This window comes from Taudactylus pleione, unplaced genomic scaffold (genome assembly GCF_031769625.1).
Source record: "Taudactylus pleione unplaced genomic scaffold, aTauple2 ptg000329l, whole genome shotgun sequence".
NCBI classification, from domain to species: domain Eukaryota; kingdom Metazoa; phylum Chordata; class Amphibia; order Anura; family Myobatrachidae; genus Taudactylus; species Taudactylus pleione.
Genome location: NW_028284730.1, coordinates 4,868,955 through 4,887,098, shown reverse-complemented (window position 1 = coordinate 4,887,098; position 18,144 = coordinate 4,868,955). Strand labels below are relative to the sequence as shown.

At 49.7% G+C, this 18,144-nt stretch overlaps 1 protein-coding gene across 2 annotated transcripts in view; it reads left to right on the top strand.

The window, feature by feature from the left end:
* The first annotated feature begins 2,268 nt into the window (after positions 1-2,268).
* The window catches only part of DBNL (drebrin like), a 43,434-nt gene continuing 27,558 nt past the window's right edge, over positions 2,269-18,144 (top strand). For both annotated transcript variants that reach the window (XM_088443211.1, XM_088443210.1), the window contains exon 1: positions 2,269-2,508. In XM_088443211.1, the coding sequence (XP_088299337.1) occupies positions 2,426-2,508 (83 nt within the window). In that variant the 5' untranslated portion in view covers positions 2,269-2,425. The remainder of the gene's footprint in view (positions 2,509-18,144) is intronic.

Below are 18,144 nucleotides of genomic sequence, written 5' to 3'. Positions count from 1 at the left end.
CCGCCATAGCTGCGAATTTGTACACAGAGGCTGTGTAAAAATATGCAAATTTAGCAGGTGCCGGGATTTGTATTGAGACGCCCGCCTGCGCCTCTGCAAATCCAAGCAACTACGTAGAAAGGGCCTGATTCAGAGACGGACGCTAATGTGATCTCAACTGCGTTTCCATACGCAACACAGTTGCAAAAATATGCTACTGTTAGCAAAGATCACCTGAGCATAAAGACGCCCACTACTGCCTTCTCACCTGCATGCGACTTCGCACACCTACATAAACATCGGTATCATCGAAGTTCATCGGCGTCTGACCTGCCGCCGGCCAGGGAGCTCTTCTGCCACGCAGAGCTGCGTATGTAATTGTAGTGATTAATTTATGCACGCCCACATAACGGTGTTCAAACAGCCAGGCACGCCTGCGTTTCGCTAACCACCCCCTGTCAACACCCCCCAAATGGTCACTTCCTGTCAATCAATCTGCATTGGGCCTCCGTGGTCTGCAAGAACGCACAGGGATTGCACTGCTGCCTTCGCACACTGTGATGCATGCGCAATGGCAAACAATCGCTCGATCTGCGTGCGATTTGTAGTTGCGTTCATCTCTGAATCAGGCCCAAAGACACAGCTCGGTCTCAGATCATTTGGTTATCCGACTGCTGACTAACCCTATTGTCCTGCAAAATGGGCGACCGGAGCTATTTTGTCTGCATACGGGATAGCAGTGGCAGGCAGAGACACACCCAGAAAAGGGATGTGACACTCCTGCATTTTCATCGCACCTCGTTGCAGCCCACAAATGGTCCCTTCCTGTAAATCACTTGGCAAATAAATCCACACTGCAAACGATGACATTAGTGGAAATTCAGGCATGTGCATTGCAACTCAGACGCATGCACAGAACACCGCTAATCGCTCAACTGAGTAATCATCGGCATTGCCTCCACCTCTAAATTAGGCCAACAATCTGCACGTAATGCCCATCTCCACGCAGTTGGGCAATTTTGAAACAACTGCACGTGGGCAAACATTTTTGATAAGCCCTAGGGCGCATGCGTGAAACAGAGTGTACGTACAAATGTGCTGCTGCGGTCAGGATAGACAGTATCAGAAATGGGGTGAAAAACTAATGAGCGGTCTTGGGCGGTAACTAGAAGCTAACACAGAGAGCAAATCTGTTTTATGGGCGTGTTATGGGAGTGTCGTGGGCGTTTCAGTGAAACCACCTGCGTTCCCAGATGCACAGTTGCAGCCATAGGAGGCCGGAGTCAGACAGTGAAACTGCACCTTCCATAGCGCTGATGCAAGAGTTGATGATGTGCCAATGGTGGCACCTAAAGAATCACCGGTGGTATTACAGCATGCAGGAAAGTGGGTGTCTCAGTCCTAGCATATTCAGACGCAGGCTACTATACCAGGGGAAGAGTTGATAGTAGCATTTGCATATTATCGAAACCGTGACTCCGGCAACAGCCACAAGAGCGGACGCAGCAACGCCCATCATTGAATCATGCCCTTAGAGAGACAATTGGGAGCGAGAATGTAGGGGATGTACATGGCCACATGGCACTGGCCTCACCCACACAGCATTGCTCACAGCTCCTCCACTTCTCACAAATTATATACACGTTTGATCCATTAGAAAATTGTTGCATATGTTAATTACAACTGGAGCTAATTATCATGACAGATAGCACTGTTTTTAGGCAGCACTATTGTAATTTCATATCTGCATAAGAAATCCCAGTGTCTTAATTGAAACTCTCCAGGGTAGCAGTAGCTGTTATCTAGCTCTAAGGTCCCGGCAGCAAATTATTGGCTGGTCTGTTGGGTATACGTATAGAATATTGCCGATAATTGCACAGCGTATGGCCGTAGCCGAGCACCCATCATCGGCCTGTCAGGCATGAAAAATATTTCATCATGCCCGACAGATGCAATCATTTGTGATCAGATACACTCATCATCAGACAGACCAATTATCTGGCAGTGTAAGGCCAACATTAGTCATTGGCTTTTTATAGTGAGATAAGGTATTCTTACAACTGGAATATAATAACTGCCAGTAGTGAATTATGAAATAAATAAAGCAGAAAAAAAAAATCTGGTTGGCAACGTGTGGCCCCCATTAGTTGCACATGTACATGAGACTGACTTTTTTTGTTTCTGTATATTGAAGCGGGATATAGTAACAATGTACCGACCACATGACAGGAAAAGAAAAAACATCTACTAGGTGACTCATGTACAGGACATTTGTAAGGTTGGTTCTCAGTGACACCAGCAGAGGGCGCTGCCCGAGGAGTCTGGGTCCTGCAGAAGGAGGAAGCCGTAGAGGTGTAGTAGTGGAAGCTGCTGCTGCTGCTGCTGCTACAGGGTGGGTAGAGGAAGGACTGGAGGTGCAGTGACAGCAGAGGGTGCAGCAGGAATTATGTCTGTGAACCTCAGTAAGAACGGGGCAGCCCTGCAGGCCGCATATACGGATGTTGTGGATGGGAAGACAAAGACTAACTGGTGAGTGTGCCCACCAGCCACTGCATGCAGGCTACTCCAGCCAGAGAGGTGTGTGCAGAGCTGGGGGCAGGATATACCAGCAGGGCACAGAATCAGGGGGTCTCAGAGCCCTGCAGCATTGCATATAGAAATTCTGTCTAAGCTTTCTTTAAATAGTAATATCTGAGTTTACTGTGGAACTATAAGTCCCAGCTTATCCTGTTAGCCAAATGCAGAGCATGCTGTGACTTATAGTTCAACCACTGGAAAGTCTCAGGCTGCTCGGCTCCTATTTATACAATTTGGTATAGAGAGATTCCTGCATGCAGCCTGCCTTTATATATACCTTACAATGCTAAACGTACTGAGCCTTTTAGGGTGGCCATTAATGAGACTTGCGTAACAATGTGATTGTAATCTCTTACACACAGGGCCTTCTTTACCCTTATACTGCTTTTATACCGAAATTCCGGGTCTGACCCGGAGGTTGGAACAGGGTTCCAATCCGGATCAGACCCGGAATTTCCCCAGTGCCGACCCAGGATGGCGCCGTTCACACTGGAGCCGGGTCTGCAGAGACCCAGCTTTTCCGGCATTGAAATGGACGCTTGGAGATGACGTCATCTCCAAACTCCACTGAAGTCAGCCAATCACCAGGCATGCGGCTCGATCCAGGTCACCCTGACCCGGATCGCGCCTTTTACACTGCAGGGTTTCACGGGTTATTTCCGTGTTAAACCCTGCAAGCTACCTGGGTTGGATTGCTGGGTCACTCGACAACCCTGCAATAACCCGGGTTTTAGCTCTGGTGTAAAAGGGGTATTAGTTTGAGTTTGTTCCAGTGTGTGATGTCTGTGCTACATGTACTGTGTAAAGCTGGGTACACACTAGACGATTTTGTAAACGTTTTGCCGATTTCCGATGGATCGGAACTACAAATCGTCCAGTGTGTACGCACAATGCGCGCTCCTGCAGAGTCATCTGCCGCATTTTCAGATCTGCCGTACGTGCTGCTCAATCTGAAAATCTGACTGATGACCCCATGTATTTGTATGCGGTGGGGGAACGGCATACTGTGCCGTCATTCACCAAATCGTGTGGTGTGAACAGACTGCACGATATGTCGTTCCGTTGCATCTGCTGTCGGCTGGGTATACAGGTCGTTTAGTATGTACCCAGCTTAAGATGTTTTATAAATGCCAACCTCCGGCTTCCCGACTGTGTAATCCTGGCAGGAGTCTAATGATAGGTGTCGAAATCCCAACGCTTATCATTATCCCCACGCCGGGAGCCCGACGCCCGGCATACTGAACGAAGGTAAGCCGGGCGGCGGGCGCGGACAACCGCGGGTTTGGGTTAGGTTTCAGGGCTCCAGGGGGAACTTAGGGTTAGGCACCTCCACTGGGAGGGTTAGGGTTAGGCACCCCCCCGGGAGACTTACATTTAGGCTGCGGGGAAGGGGGGGTTAGGTTTTGGTACTTACAGGGGGGGTTAGGCACCCCTAAGGGAGGGTTAGGGGGAGAGAGGGTTAGGTTTAGTTAGAATACTTACCGATCAGGATTTTCACTCCTGTTGGTGTTGCAGCGTCGGGATTTGAGGTCCGGTGGTCATTCATACCGATCCCGTTTAACTAGAGTTTGGAGCTTACAATGTTTACCCGCCATAATGCGGGTAGAGCAAGATATATTATGGAACCTGGAACATAAATGAAATGTTACTGCAGTTCTAGCAAACACTAGTAACAACAGTAGTGGGTATGGTGAGGCTAGTAGCAGCCAGCAGTAGTGTGTCCCTGGTAACAGCGGTAGTGGGTAGCGTCACCCCAGTAAAGGCAGGAGAGGAGATGGTGATGCTAGTAGTGGCAGTGGCTGGTACTGTGACGCTGGTAGTGGGGTATGATTATGCTGGTATTTATTAACAGCATACTTGCTGACATTCAGCTCCCTCCTGGAAGGAGGGAGCTGAATGTCGGCAAGTATGCTGTTAATAAATACCAGCATAATCATGCCTGCTTACAGCGAGGGGCGTGGTCGGGATATGATGCCATTTTGGGGGCGGGACCAGGGGCATGACCACATGATCATGACATCGTGGCCCCACCCCCTCTTCACAATGCCGAAAATAAAGGCATTGTGAAACGGGGCGGAGCCATGATGACACAATTCAGTGCAAATTGCGTCATCGGGCCCCCCCGCTGCGGGGGTTTCTAGAAGTAGTCCGGGGGGCAGGCGGCAGCCGGGAAGCTTGCCTGCCTTTCCGGGGGATCGGGAGCGGCACCCAATATTTGGGAGGGTATGCAAGCCTGATAAACAGTTATGTATATAGTGCACACATATCGTGCAGTGCTTATAGAGAATATTCACATCAGTCCCTACCCCAACGGAGCTTACAATCTGTATTCCCTATTATATGAAAACACTCACTAGGGATAATTCTCAGCAGAGGCCAATTAAATTACCGATATGTTTTTTGGAGTGTGGGAGGAAACCCATGCAAACATGAGAGAGCATGCAAACTCCACACAGATAGGCCATGGATATGAACTAATGGCCTAATTGTTTTAAGGCAATAATGCCGACCAAGCTTCCCCGACATTAAAAGCTTGCGAGCAGGGCCCTCTTACCTCTTTGTCTGTCTGTTATTACCCAGTATTGTTTTATTACTGCTTGTTCCCAATTGTATGAAGTGCAGCTGAATATGCTGGAGCTATATAAGTAACTGTTGACAAATACTAGTGGCAGCGGTGGTAGGTATGGTGACAGTAGCAACCCAGGTTTCTGGACTCATATATGCTATATACCTCTTACTAGGGATAAAATTCTGGTAAATACAAGTAATTAAAGCCAGCTGGTATGAGGCCTAACACTGACCCCTCAATCCGATTAGGTGCGAGTTCCCTCTCAGCGTGAGTGTAGCTGTACGCCGCACTGACGGTACCTCTGGACTCACACAGTTTGCAGCCCCATAGGGCTCAGAGCAAAGATGTGCGACTCCCGCATGAGATCCGGTCGCAGGGCGGGGGTGAATTGCGGAGCCGTTGCCGTCATTTATTTGCCGTTGCAACAGCAACTAGCCCCCTTCACACCTAATTGGGATTGAGCAGAATAGAGATGATCTGTATATCACAGTATATCCAGCCTGCAGTAGGTAAGGGTTTATGTACATTAGGGAGCCTCTGTGTGCAGACTGACATAAGGAAGAGGTTATTCTTGGTAAGATTTATAATCTTGGCCAGAACCAAACCCCACGCAGAGCGTCCCGACCGTGTAATGACATGTTAGCAGCACATCGCTGCATGACGTCACCTGTCTGCGCTGCACTTTGTGCTGTCTGGTTTCAGTTTGTACGTATAATGTATGGAGAATAACAGTAATACCCAGAGCCTCTCTAGAATCAGGGGCATATAGGGCCTGATTCAGACCCACTCGCGAGCGGCTGTCCGCTCGCAAGTGGGTCGATGTTATGGACTGAGCATGCGCACGATGGAGGGAGCTCCGTCGTGCGCATGCGCCAGACGCGACGAGCGAAGGAAAGTCCTTCGCTCGTTGTGTCCGATCAAAGGGGGCGTGTTGTCAATGTTGATTGACAGCACGCCCTCTTTGGTGGGCTTGCCGGGGGTGTGCCTCCCTGACGGGGGCGTTCCCACGGGAACGCCTCCCGTCAGAAGCCGGCTCACTGACATCACTAGTGATGTCAGTGGGAGTGATTTTGGCTCAGATAGAGCCAAAATCACTCCGGAGCTTGCGGTTGAAAACCTCACCCGCAGGCTCCGGCTCGCAATTTCGATGGTCGCGATGGTCACGACCATCACAATGCACGCTCGTATAGCCTGTGGGTGGTGACCCACAGCTATACGAGCGTCCAGGAGGACGCTCCATTTTCATGGAGCCCGGCCCTCATTCAGAGCGTGCGCTCTGCTCAGAGCGTACGGCTCTGAATGAGGGCCATAGTTCCTTTACTGCGCTGAAGGATTTGAGGGTAAGGTTTGGGCACATTTATAATGTGTGGATCTAGAGAGAGGATGGGAGTGGGGGGATCCTGACTCACCTCTGAGTCCCCCAGTATATATGTGTGTTACTGTACATGCCACAGCCGGAGGTGTGTTCCCAGCATAAAATCAGAAACTGCCATTTGCAGCGCTGCCACTGCTACCTGTTCTGTTTAGTTGTCTATTTGCACCATGTAGCTGGATTAGTTCCTATCTCTGTATCAGGCCTGTAATCTGTGGTGTATGTGCTCAGTGTACTCTGGGCCGGATTCAGAGCCGGACGCTATTTGCACCATGTAGCCTCTGTATCAGGCCTGTAATCTGTGGAGTGTATGTGCTCAGTGTACTCTGGGCCTGATTCAGAGCCGGACGCTATTTGCACCATGTAGCTGGATTAGTTCCTATCTCTGTATCAGGCCTGTAATCTGGGGAGTGTATGTGCTCAGTGTACTCTGGGCCTGATTCAGAGCCGGACGCTATTTGCACCATGTAGCTGGATTGGTTCCTAACTCTGTATCAGGCCTGTAATCTGTGGAGTGTATGTGCTCAGTGTACTGTGGGCCTGATTCAGAGCCGGATGCTATTTGCACCATGTAGCTGGATTGGTTCCTATCTCTGTATCAGGCCTGTAATCTGTGGTGTATGTGCTCAGTGTACTCTGGGCCTGATTGAGAACCAGACGCTATTTGCACCATGTAGCTGGATTAGTTCCTAACTCTGTATCAAGCCTGTAATCTGGGGAGTGTATGTGCTCAGTGTACTGTGGGCCTGATTCAGAGCCGGATGCTATTTGCACCATGTAGCTGGATTAGTTCCTAACTCTGTATCAGGCCTGTAATCTGTGGAGTGTATGTGCTCAGTGTACTCTGGGCCTGATTCAGAGCCGGATGCTATTTGCACCATGTAGCTGGATTAGTTCCTAACTCTGTATCAGGCCTGTAATCTGGGGAGTGTATGTGCTCAGTGTACTCTGGGCCTGATTCAGAGCCGGACGCTATTTGCACCATGTAGCTGGATTAGTTCCTAACTCTGTATCAGGCCTGTAATCTGGGGAGTGTATGTGCTCAGTGTACTCTGGGCCTGATTCAGAGCCGGACGCTATTTGCACCATGTAGCTGGATTAGTTCCTATCTCTGTATCAGGCCTGTAATCTGGGGAGTGTATGTGCTCAGTGTACTCTGGGCCTGATTCAGAGCCGGACGCTATTTGCACCATGTAGCTGGATTGGTTCCTAACTCTGTATCTGGCCTGTAATCTGTGGAGTGTATGTGCTCAGTGTACTCTGGGCCTGATTCAGAGCCGGACGCTATTTGCACCATGTAGCTGGATTAGTTCCTATCTCTGTGTCAGGCCTGTAATCTGTGGTGTATGTGGTCAGTGTACTCTGGGCCTGATTCAGAACCAGACGCTATTTGCACCATGTAGCTGGATTAGTTCCTAACTCTGTATCAGGCCTGTAATCTGGGGAGTGTATGTGCTCAGTGTACTCTGGGCCTGATTCAGAGCCGGATGCTATTTGCACCATGTAGCTGGATTAGTTCCTAACTCTGTATCAGGCCTGTAATCTGTGGTGTATGTGCTCAGTGTACTCTGGGCCTGATTCAGAGCCGGATGCTATTTGCACCATGTAGCTGGATTAGTTCCTAACTTTGTATCAAGCCTGTAATCTGTGGTGTATGTGCTCAGTGTACTGTGGGCCTGATTCAGAGTCGGATGCTATTTGCACCATGTAGCCTCTGTATCAGGCCTGTAATCTGTGGAATGTATGTGCTCAGTGTACTGTGGGCCTGATTCAGAGCCGGACGCTATTTGCACCATGTAGCTGGATTAGTTCCTAACTCTGCATCAGGCCTGTAATCTGTGGAGTATATGTGCTCAGTGTACTCTGGGCCTGAATCAGAGCCGGACGCTATTTGCACCATGTAGCTGGATCGGTTCCTATCTCTGTATCAGGCCTGTAATCTGTGGAGTGTATGTGCTCAGTGTACTCTGGGCCTGAATCAGAGCCGGACGCTATTTGCACCATGTAGCTGGATTAGTTCCTATCTCTGTATCAGGCCTGTAATCTGTGGAGTGTATGTGCTCAGTGTACTCTGGGCCTGAATCAGAGCCGGACGCTATTTGCACCATGTAGCTGGATCGGTTCCTATCTCTGTATCAGGCCTGTAATCTGGGGAGTGTATGTGCTCAGTGTACTGTGGGCCTGATTCAGAGCCGGACGCTATTTGCACCATGTAGCTGGATTAGTTCCTATCTCTGTATCAGGCCTGTAATCTGTGGAGTGTATGTGCTCAGTGTACTGTGGGCCTGATTCAGAGCCGGACGCTATTTGCACCATGTAGCTGGATTAGTTCCTAACTCTGTATCAGGCCTGTAATCTGTGGAGTGTATGTGCTCAGTGTACTCTGGGCCTGATTCAGAGCCGGATGCTATTTGCACCATGTAGCTGGATCGGTTCCTATCTCTGTATCAGGCCTGTAATCTGTGGTGTATGTGCTCAGTGTACTCTGGGCCTGAATCAGAGCCGGACGCTATTTGCACCATGTAGCTGGATCGGTTCCTATCTCTGTATCAGGCCTGTAATCTGTGGAGTGTATGTGCTCAGTGTACTCTGGGCCTGATTCAGAGCCGGACGCTATTTGCACCATGTAGCTGGATCGGTTCCTATCTCTGTATCAGGCCTGTAATCTGTGGAGTGTATGTGCTCAGTGTACTCTGGGCCTGATTCAGAGCCGGACGCTATTTGCACCATGTAGCTGGATTGGTTCCTAACTCTGTATCTGGCCTGTAATCTGTGGAGTGTATGTGCTCAGTGTACTCTGGGCCTGATTCAGAGCCGGACGCTATTTGCACCATGTAGCTGGATTAGTTCCTATCTCTGTGTCAGGCCTGTAATCTGTGGTGTATGTGGTCAGTGTACTCTGGGCCTGATTCAGAACCAGACGCTATTTGCACCATGTAGCTGGATTAGTTCCTAACTCTGTATCAGGCCTGTAATCTGGGGAGTGTATGTGCTCAGTGTACTCTGGGCCTGATTCAGAGCCGGATGCTATTTGCACCATGTAGCTGGATTAGTTCCTAACTCTGTATCAGGCCTGTAATCTGTGGTGTATGTGCTCAGTGTACTCTGGGCCTGATTCAGAGCCGGATGCTATTTGCACCATGTAGCTGGATTAGTTCCTAACTTTGTATCAAGCCTGTAATCTGTGGTGTATGTGCTCAGTGTACTGTGGGCCTGATTCAGAGTCGGATGCTATTTGCACCATGTAGCCTCTGTATCAGGCCTGTAATCTGTGGAATGTATGTGCTCAGTGTACTGTGGGCCTGATTCAGAGCCGGACGCTATTTGCACCATGTAGCTGGATTAGTTCCTAACTCTGCATCAGGCCTGTAATCTGTGGAGTATATGTGCTCAGTGTACTCTGGGCCTGAATCAGAGCCGGACGCTATTTGCACCATGTAGCTGGATCGGTTCCTATCTCTGTATCAGGCCTGTAATCTGTGGAGTGTATGTGCTCAGTGTACTCTGGGCCTGAATCAGAGCCGGACGCTATTTGCACCATGTAGCTGGATTAGTTCCTATCTCTGTATCAGGCCTGTAATCTGTGGAGTGTATGTGCTCAGTGTACTCTGGGCCTGAATCAGAGCCGGACGCTATTTGCACCATGTAGCTGGATCGGTTCCTATCTCTGTATCAGGCCTGTAATCTGGGGAGTGTATGTGCTCAGTGTACTGTGGGCCTGATTCAGAGCCGGACGCTATTTGCACCATGTAGCTGGATTAGTTCCTATCTCTGTATCAGGCCTGTAATCTGTGGAGTGTATGTGCTCAGTGTACTGTGGGCCTGATTCAGAGCCGGACGCTATTTGCACCATGTAGCTGGATTAGTTCCTAACTCTGTATCAGGCCTGTAATCTGTGGAGTGTATGTGCTCAGTGTACTGTGGGCCTGATTCAGAGCCGGATGCTATTTGCACCATGTAGCTGGATCGGTTCCTATCTCTGTATCAGGCCTGTAATCTGTGGTGTATGTGCTCAGTGTACTCTGGGCCTGAATCAGAGCCGGACGCTATTTGCACCATGTAGCTGGATCGGTTCCTATCTCTGTATCAGGCCTGTAATCTGTGGAGTGTATGTGCTCAGTGTACTCTGGGCCTGATTCAGAGCCGGACGCTATTTGCACCATGTAGCTGGATCGGTTCCTATCTCTGTATCAGGCCTGTAATCTGTGGAGTGTATGTGCTCAGTGTACTCTGGGCCTGATTCAGAGCCGGACGCTATTTGCACCATGTAGCTGGATTAGTTCCTATCTCTGTATCAGGCCTGTAATCTGTGGAGTGTATGTGCTCAGTGTACTCTGGGCCTGATTCAGAGCCGGACGCTATTTGCACCATGTAGCTGGATCGGTTCCTATCTCTGTATCAGGCCTGTAATCTGTGGAGTGTATGTGCTCAGTGTACTCTGGGCCTGATTCAGAGCCGGACGCTATTTGCACCATGTAGCTGGATTAGTTCCTAACTCTGCATCAGGCCTGTAATCTGTGGAGTGTATGTGCTCAGTGTACTCTGGGCCTGAATCAGAGCCGGACGCTATTTGCACCATGTAGCTGGATTAGTTCCTATCTCTGTATCAGGCCTGTAATCTGTGGAGTGTATGTGCTCAGTGTACTCTGGGCCTGAAACAGAGCCGGACGCTATTTGCACCATGTAGCTGGATCGGTTTCTATCTCTGTATCAGGCCTGTAATCTGTGGAGTGTATGTGCTCAGTGTACTCTGGGCCTGAATCAGAGCCGGACGCTATTTGCACCATGTAGCTGGATTAGTTCCTATCTCTGTATCAGGCCTGTAATCTGTGGAGTGTATGTGCTCAGTGTACTCTGGGCCTGAAACAGAGCCGGACGCTATTTGCACCATGTAGCTGGATCGGTTTCTATCTCTGTATCAGGCCTGTAATCTGGGGAGTGTATGTGCTCAGTGTACTCTGGGCCTGATTCAGAGCCTGATGCTATTTGCACCATGTAGCTGGATTAGTTCCTATCTCTGTGTCAGGCCTGTAATCTGGGGAGTATGTGCTCAGTGTACTCTGGGCCTGATTCAGAGCCGGACGCTATTTGCACCATGTAGCTGGATTAGTTCCTATCTCTGTATCAGGCCTGTAATCTGGGGAGTGTATGTGCTCAGTGTACTCTGGGCCTGATTCAGAGCCGGACGCTATTTGCACCATGTAGCTGGATTAGTTCCTATCTCTGTATCAGGCCTGTAATCTGGGGAGTGTATGTGCTCAGTGTACTCTGGGCCTGATTCAGAGCCGGACGCTATTTGCACCATGTAGCTGGATTAGTTCCTATCTCTGTATCAGGCCTGTAATCTGGGGAGTGTATGTGCTCAGTGTACTCTGGGCCTGATTCAGAGCCGGACGCTATTTGCACCATGTAGCTGGATTAGTTCCTATCTCTGTATCAGGCCTGTAATCTGTGGAGTGTATGTGCTCAGTGTACTCTGGGCCTGAAACAGAGCCGGACGCTATTTGCACCATGTAGCTGGATCGGTTTCTATCTCTGTATCAGGCCTGTAATCTGGGGAGTGTATGTGCTCAGTGTACTCTGGGCCTGAATCAGAGCCGGACGCTATTTGCACCATGTAGCTGGATTAGTTCCTATCTCTGTATCAGGCCTGTAATCTGTGGAGTGTATGTGCTCAGTGTACTCTGGGACTGAAACAGAGCCGGACGCTATTTGCACCATGTAGCTGGATCGGTTTCTATCTCTGTATCAGGCCTGTAATCTGGGGAGTGTATGTGCTCAGTGTACTCTGGGCCTGATTCAGAGCCTGATGCTATTTGCACCATGTAGCTGGATCGGTTTCTATCTCTGTGTCAGGCCTGTAATCTGGGGAGTGTATGTGCTCAGTGTACTCTGGGCCTGATTCAGAGCCTGATGCTATTTGCACCATGTAGCTGGATTAGTTCCTATCTCTGTGTCAGGCCTGTAATCTGGGGAGTGTATGTGCTCAGTGTGCTCTGGGCCTGATTCAGAGCCGGACGCTATTTGCACCATGTAGCTGGATTAGTTCCTATCTCTGTATCAGGCCTGTAATCTGGGGAGTGTATGTGCTCAGTGTACTCTGGGCCTGATTCAGAGCCGGACGCTATTTGCACCATGTAGCTGGATTAGTTCCTATCTCTGTATCAGGCCTGTAATCTGGGGAGTGTATGTGCTCAGTGTACTCTGGGCCTGAAACAGAGCCGGACGCTATTTGCACCATGTAGCTGGATTAGTTCCTATCTCTGTGTCAGGCCTGTAATCTGTGGAGTGTATGTGCTCAGTGTACTCTGGGCCTGAATCAGAGCCTGATGCTATTTGCACCATGTAGCTGGATTAGTTCCTATCTCTGTGTCAGGCCTGTAATCTGTGGAGTGTATGTGCTCAGTGTACTCTGGGCCTGAAACAGAGCCGGATGCTATTTGCACCATGTAGCTGGATTAGTTCCTATCTCTGTGTCAGGCCTGTAATCTGTGGAGTGTATGTGCTCAGTGTACTCTGGGCCTGAATCAGAGCCTGATGCTATTTGCACCATGTAGCTGGATTAGTTCCTATCTCTGTATCAGGCCTGTAATCTGTGGAGTGTATGTGCTCAGTGTACTCTGGGCCTGAATCAGAGCCGGACGCTATTTGCACCATGTAGCTGGATCGGTTCCTATCTCTGTATCAGGCCTGTAATCTGGGGAGTGTATGTGCTCAGTGTACTGTGGGCCTGATTCAGAGCCGGACGCTATTTGCACCATGTAGCTGGATTAGTTCCTATCTCTGTATCAGGCCTGTAATCTGTGGAGTGTATGTGCTCAGTGTACTGTGGGCCTGATTCAGAGCCGGACGCTATTTGCACCATGTAGCTGGATTAGTTCCTAACTCTGTATCAGGCCTGTAATCTGTGGAGTGTATGTGCTCAGTGTACTGTGGGCCTGATTCAGAGCCGGATGCTATTTGCACCATGTAGCTGGATCGGTTCCTATCTCTGTATCAGGCCTGTAATCTGTGGTGTATGTGCTCAGTGTACTCTGGGCCTGAATCAGAGCCGGACGCTATTTGCACCATGTAGCTGGATCGGTTCCTATCTCTGTATCAGGCCTGTAATCTGTGGAGTGTATGTGCTCAGTGTACTCTGGGCCTGATTCAGAGCCGGACGCTATTTGCACCATGTAGCTGGATCGGTTCCTATCTCTGTATCAGGCCTGTAATCTGTGGAGTGTATGTGCTCAGTGTACTCTGGGCCTGATTCAGAGCCGGACGCTATTTGCACCATGTAGCTGGATTAGTTCCTATCTCTGTATCAGGCCTGTAATCTGTGGAGTGTATGTGCTCAGTGTACTCTGGGCCTGATTCAGAGCCGGACGCTATTTGCACCATGTAGCTGGATCGGTTCCTATCTCTGTATCAGGCCTGTAATCTGTGGAGTGTATGTGCTCAGTGTACTCTGGGCCTGATTCAGAGCCGGACGCTATTTGCACCATGTAGCTGGATTAGTTCCTAACTCTGCATCAGGCCTGTAATCTGTGGAGTGTATGTGCTCAGTGTACTCTGGGCCTGAATCAGAGCCGGACGCTATTTGCACCATGTAGCTGGATTAGTTCCTATCTCTGTATCAGGCCTGTAATCTGTGGAGTGTATGTGCTCAGTGTACTCTGGGCCTGAAACAGAGCCGGACGCTATTTGCACCATGTAGCTGGATCGGTTTCTATCTCTGTATCAGGCCTGTAATCTGGGGAGTGTATGTGCTCAGTGTACTCTGGGCCTGAATCAGAGCCGGACGCTATTTGCACCATGTAGCTGGATTAGTTCCTATCTCTGTATCAGGCCTGTAATCTGTGGAGTGTATGTGCTCAGTGTACTCTGGGCCTGAAACAGAGCCGGACGCTATTTGCACCATGTAGCTGGATCGGTTTCTATCTCTGTATCAGGCCTGTAATCTGGGGAGTGTATGTGCTCAGTGTACTCTGGGCCTGATTCAGAGCCTGATGCTATTTGCACCATGTAGCTGGATTAGTTCCTATCTCTGTGTCAGGCCTGTAATCTGGGGAGTATGTGCTCAGTGTACTCTGGGCCTGATTCAGAGCCGGACGCTATTTGCACCATGTAGCTGGATTAGTTCCTATCTCTGTATCAGGCCTGTAATCTGGGGAGTGTATGTGCTCAGTGTACTCTGGGCCTGATTCAGAGCCGGACGCTATTTGCACCATGTAGCTGGATTAGTTCCTATCTCTGTATCAGGCCTGTGATCTGGGGAGTGTATGTGCTCAGTGTACTCTGGGCCTGATTCAGAGCCGGACGCTATTTGCACCATGTAGCTGGATTAGTTCCTATCTCTGTATCAGGCCTGTAATCTGGGGAGTGTATGTGCTCAGTGTACTCTGGGCCTGATTCAGAGCCGGACGCTATTTGCACCATGTAGCTGGATTAGTTCCTATCTCTGTATCAGGCCTGTAATCTGTGGAGTGTATGTGCTCAGTGTACTCTGGGCCTGAAACAGAGCCGGACGCTATTTGCACCATGTAGCTGGATCGGTTTCTATCTCTGTATCAGGCCTGTAATCTGGGGAGTGTATGTGCTCAGTGTACTCTGGGCCTGAATCAGAGCCGGACGCTATTTGCACCATGTAGCTGGATTAGTTCCTATCTCTGTATCAGGCCTGTAATCTGTGGAGTGTATGTGCTCAGTGTACTCTGGGACTGAAACAGAGCCGGACGCTATTTGCACCATGTAGCTGGATCGGTTTCTATCTCTGTATCAGGCCTGTAATCTGTGGAGTGTATGTGCTCAGTGTACTCTGGGCCTGAAACAGAGCCGAACGCTATTTGCACCATGTAGCTGGATCGGTTTCTATCTCTGTATCAGGCCTGTAATCTGGGGAGTGTATGTGCTCAGTGTACTCTGGGCCTGATTCAGAGCCTGATGCTATTTGCACCATGTAGCTGGATCGGTTTCTATCTCTGTGTCAGGCCTGTAATCTGGGGAGTGTATGTGCTCAGTGTACTCTGGGCCTGATTCAGAGCCTGATGCTATTTGCACCATGTAGCTGGATTAGTTCCTATCTCTGTGTCAGGCCTGTAATCTGGGGAGTGTATGTGCTCAGTGTGCTCTGGGCCTGATTCAGAGCCGGACGCTATTTGCACCATGTAGCTGGATTAGTTCCTATCTCTGTATCAGGCCTGTAATCTGGGGAGTGTATGTGCTCAGTGTACTCTGGGCCTGATTCAGAGCCGGACGCTATTTGCACCATGTAGCTGGATTAGTTCCTATCTCTGTATCAGGCCTGTAATCTGGGGAGTGTATGTGCTCAGTGTACTCTGGGCCTGAAACAGAGCCGGACGCTATTTGCACCATGTAGCTGGATTAGTTCCTATCTCTGTGTCAGGCCTGTAATCTGTGGAGTGTATGTGCTCAGTGTACTCTGGGCCTGAATCAGAGCCTGATGCTATTTGCACCATGTAGCTGGATTAGTTCCTATCTCTGTATCAGGCCTGTAATCTGGGGAGTGTATGTGCTCAGTGTACTCTGGGCCTGATTCAGAGCCGGACGCTATTTGCACCATGTAGCTGGATTAGTTCCTATCTCTGTATCAGGCCTGTAATCTGGGGAGTGTATGTGCTCAGTGTACTCTGGGCCTGAAACAGAGCCGGACGCTATTTGCACCATGTAGCTGGATTAGTTCCTATCTCTGTGTCAGGCCTGTAATCTGTGGAGTGTATGTGCTCAGTGTACTCTGGGCCTGAATCAGAGCCTGATGCTATTTGCACCATGTAGCTGGATTAGTTCCTATCTCTGTGTCAGGCCTGTAATCTGTGGAGTGTATGTGCTCAGTGTACTCTGGGCCTGAAACAGAGCCGGATGCTATTTGCACCATGTAGCTGGATTAGTTCCTATCTCTGTGTCAGGCCTGTAATCTGTGGAGTGTATGTGCTCAGTGTACTCTGGGCCTGAATCAGAGCCTGATGCTATTTGCACCATGTAGCTGGATTAGTTCCTATCTCTGTATCAGGCCTGTAATCTGTGGAGTGTATGTGCTCAGTGTACTCTGGGCCTGAATCAGAGCCGGACGCTATTTGCACCATGTAGCTGGATCGGTTCCTATCTCTGTATCAGGCCTGTAATCTGGGGAGTGTATGTGCTCAGTGTACTGTGGGCCTGATTCAGAGCCGGACGCTATTTGCACCATGTAGCTGGATTAGTTCCTATCTCTGTATCAGGCCTGTAATCTGTGGAGTGTATGTGCTCAGTGTACTGTGGGCCTGATTCAGAGCCGGACGCTATTTGCACCATGTAGCTGGATTAGTTCCTAACTCTGTATCAGGCCTGTAATCTGTGGAGTGTATGTGCTCAGTGTACTGTGGGCCTGATTCAGAGCCGGATGCTATTTGCACCATGTAGCTGGATCGGTTCCTATCTCTGTATCAGGCCTGTAATCTGTGGTGTATGTGCTCAGTGTACTCTGGGCCTGAATCAGAGCCGGACGCTATTTGCACCATGTAGCTGGATCGGTTCCTATCTCTGTATCAGGCCTGTAATCTGTGGAGTGTATGTGCTCAGTGTACTCTGGGCCTGATTCAGAGCCGGACGCTATTTGCACCATGTAGCTGGATCGGTTCCTATCTCTGTATCAGGCCTGTAATCTGTGGAGTGTATGTGCTCAGTGTACTCTGGGCCTGATTCAGAGCCGGACGCTATTTGCACCATGTAGCTGGATTAGTTCCTATCTCTGTATCAGGCCTGTAATCTGTGGAGTGTATGTGCTCAGTGTACTCTGGGCCTGATTCAGAGCCGGACGCTATTTGCACCATGTAGCTGGATCGGTTCCTATCTCTGTATCAGGCCTGTAATCTGTGGAGTGTATGTGCTCAGTGTACTCTGGGCCTGATTCAGAGCCGGACGCTATTTGCACCATGTAGCTGGATTAGTTCCTAACTCTGCATCAGGCCTGTAATCTGTGGAGTGTATGTGCTCAGTGTACTCTGGGCCTGAATCAGAGCCGGACGCTATTTGCACCATGTAGCTGGATTAGTTCCTATCTCTGTATCAGGCCTGTAATCTGTGGAGTGTATGTGCTCAGTGTACTCTGGGCCTGAAACAGAGCCGGACGCTATTTGCACCATGTAGCTGGATCGGTTTCTATCTCTGTATCAGGCCTGTAATCTGGGGAGTGTATGTGCTCAGTGTACTCTGGGCCTGAATCAGAGCCGGACGCTATTTGCACCATGTAGCTGGATTAGTTCCTATCTCTGTATCAGGCCTGTAATCTGTGGAGTGTATGTGCTCAGTGTACTCTGGGCCTGAAACAGAGCCGGACGCTATTTGCACCATGTAGCTGGATCGGTTTCTATCTCTGTATCAGGCCTGTAATCTGGGGAGTGTATGTGCTCAGTGTACTCTGGGCCTGATTCAGAGCCTGATGCTATTTGCACCATGTAGCTGGATTAGTTCCTATCTCTGTGTCAGGCCTGTAATCTGGGGAGTATGTGCTCAGTGTACTCTGGGCCTGATTCAGAGCCGGACGCTATTTGCACCATGTAGCTGGATTAGTTCCTATCTCTGTATCAGGCCTGTAATCTGGGGAGTGTATGTGCTCAGTGTACTCTGGGCCTGATTCAGAGCCGGACGCTATTTGCACCATGTAGCT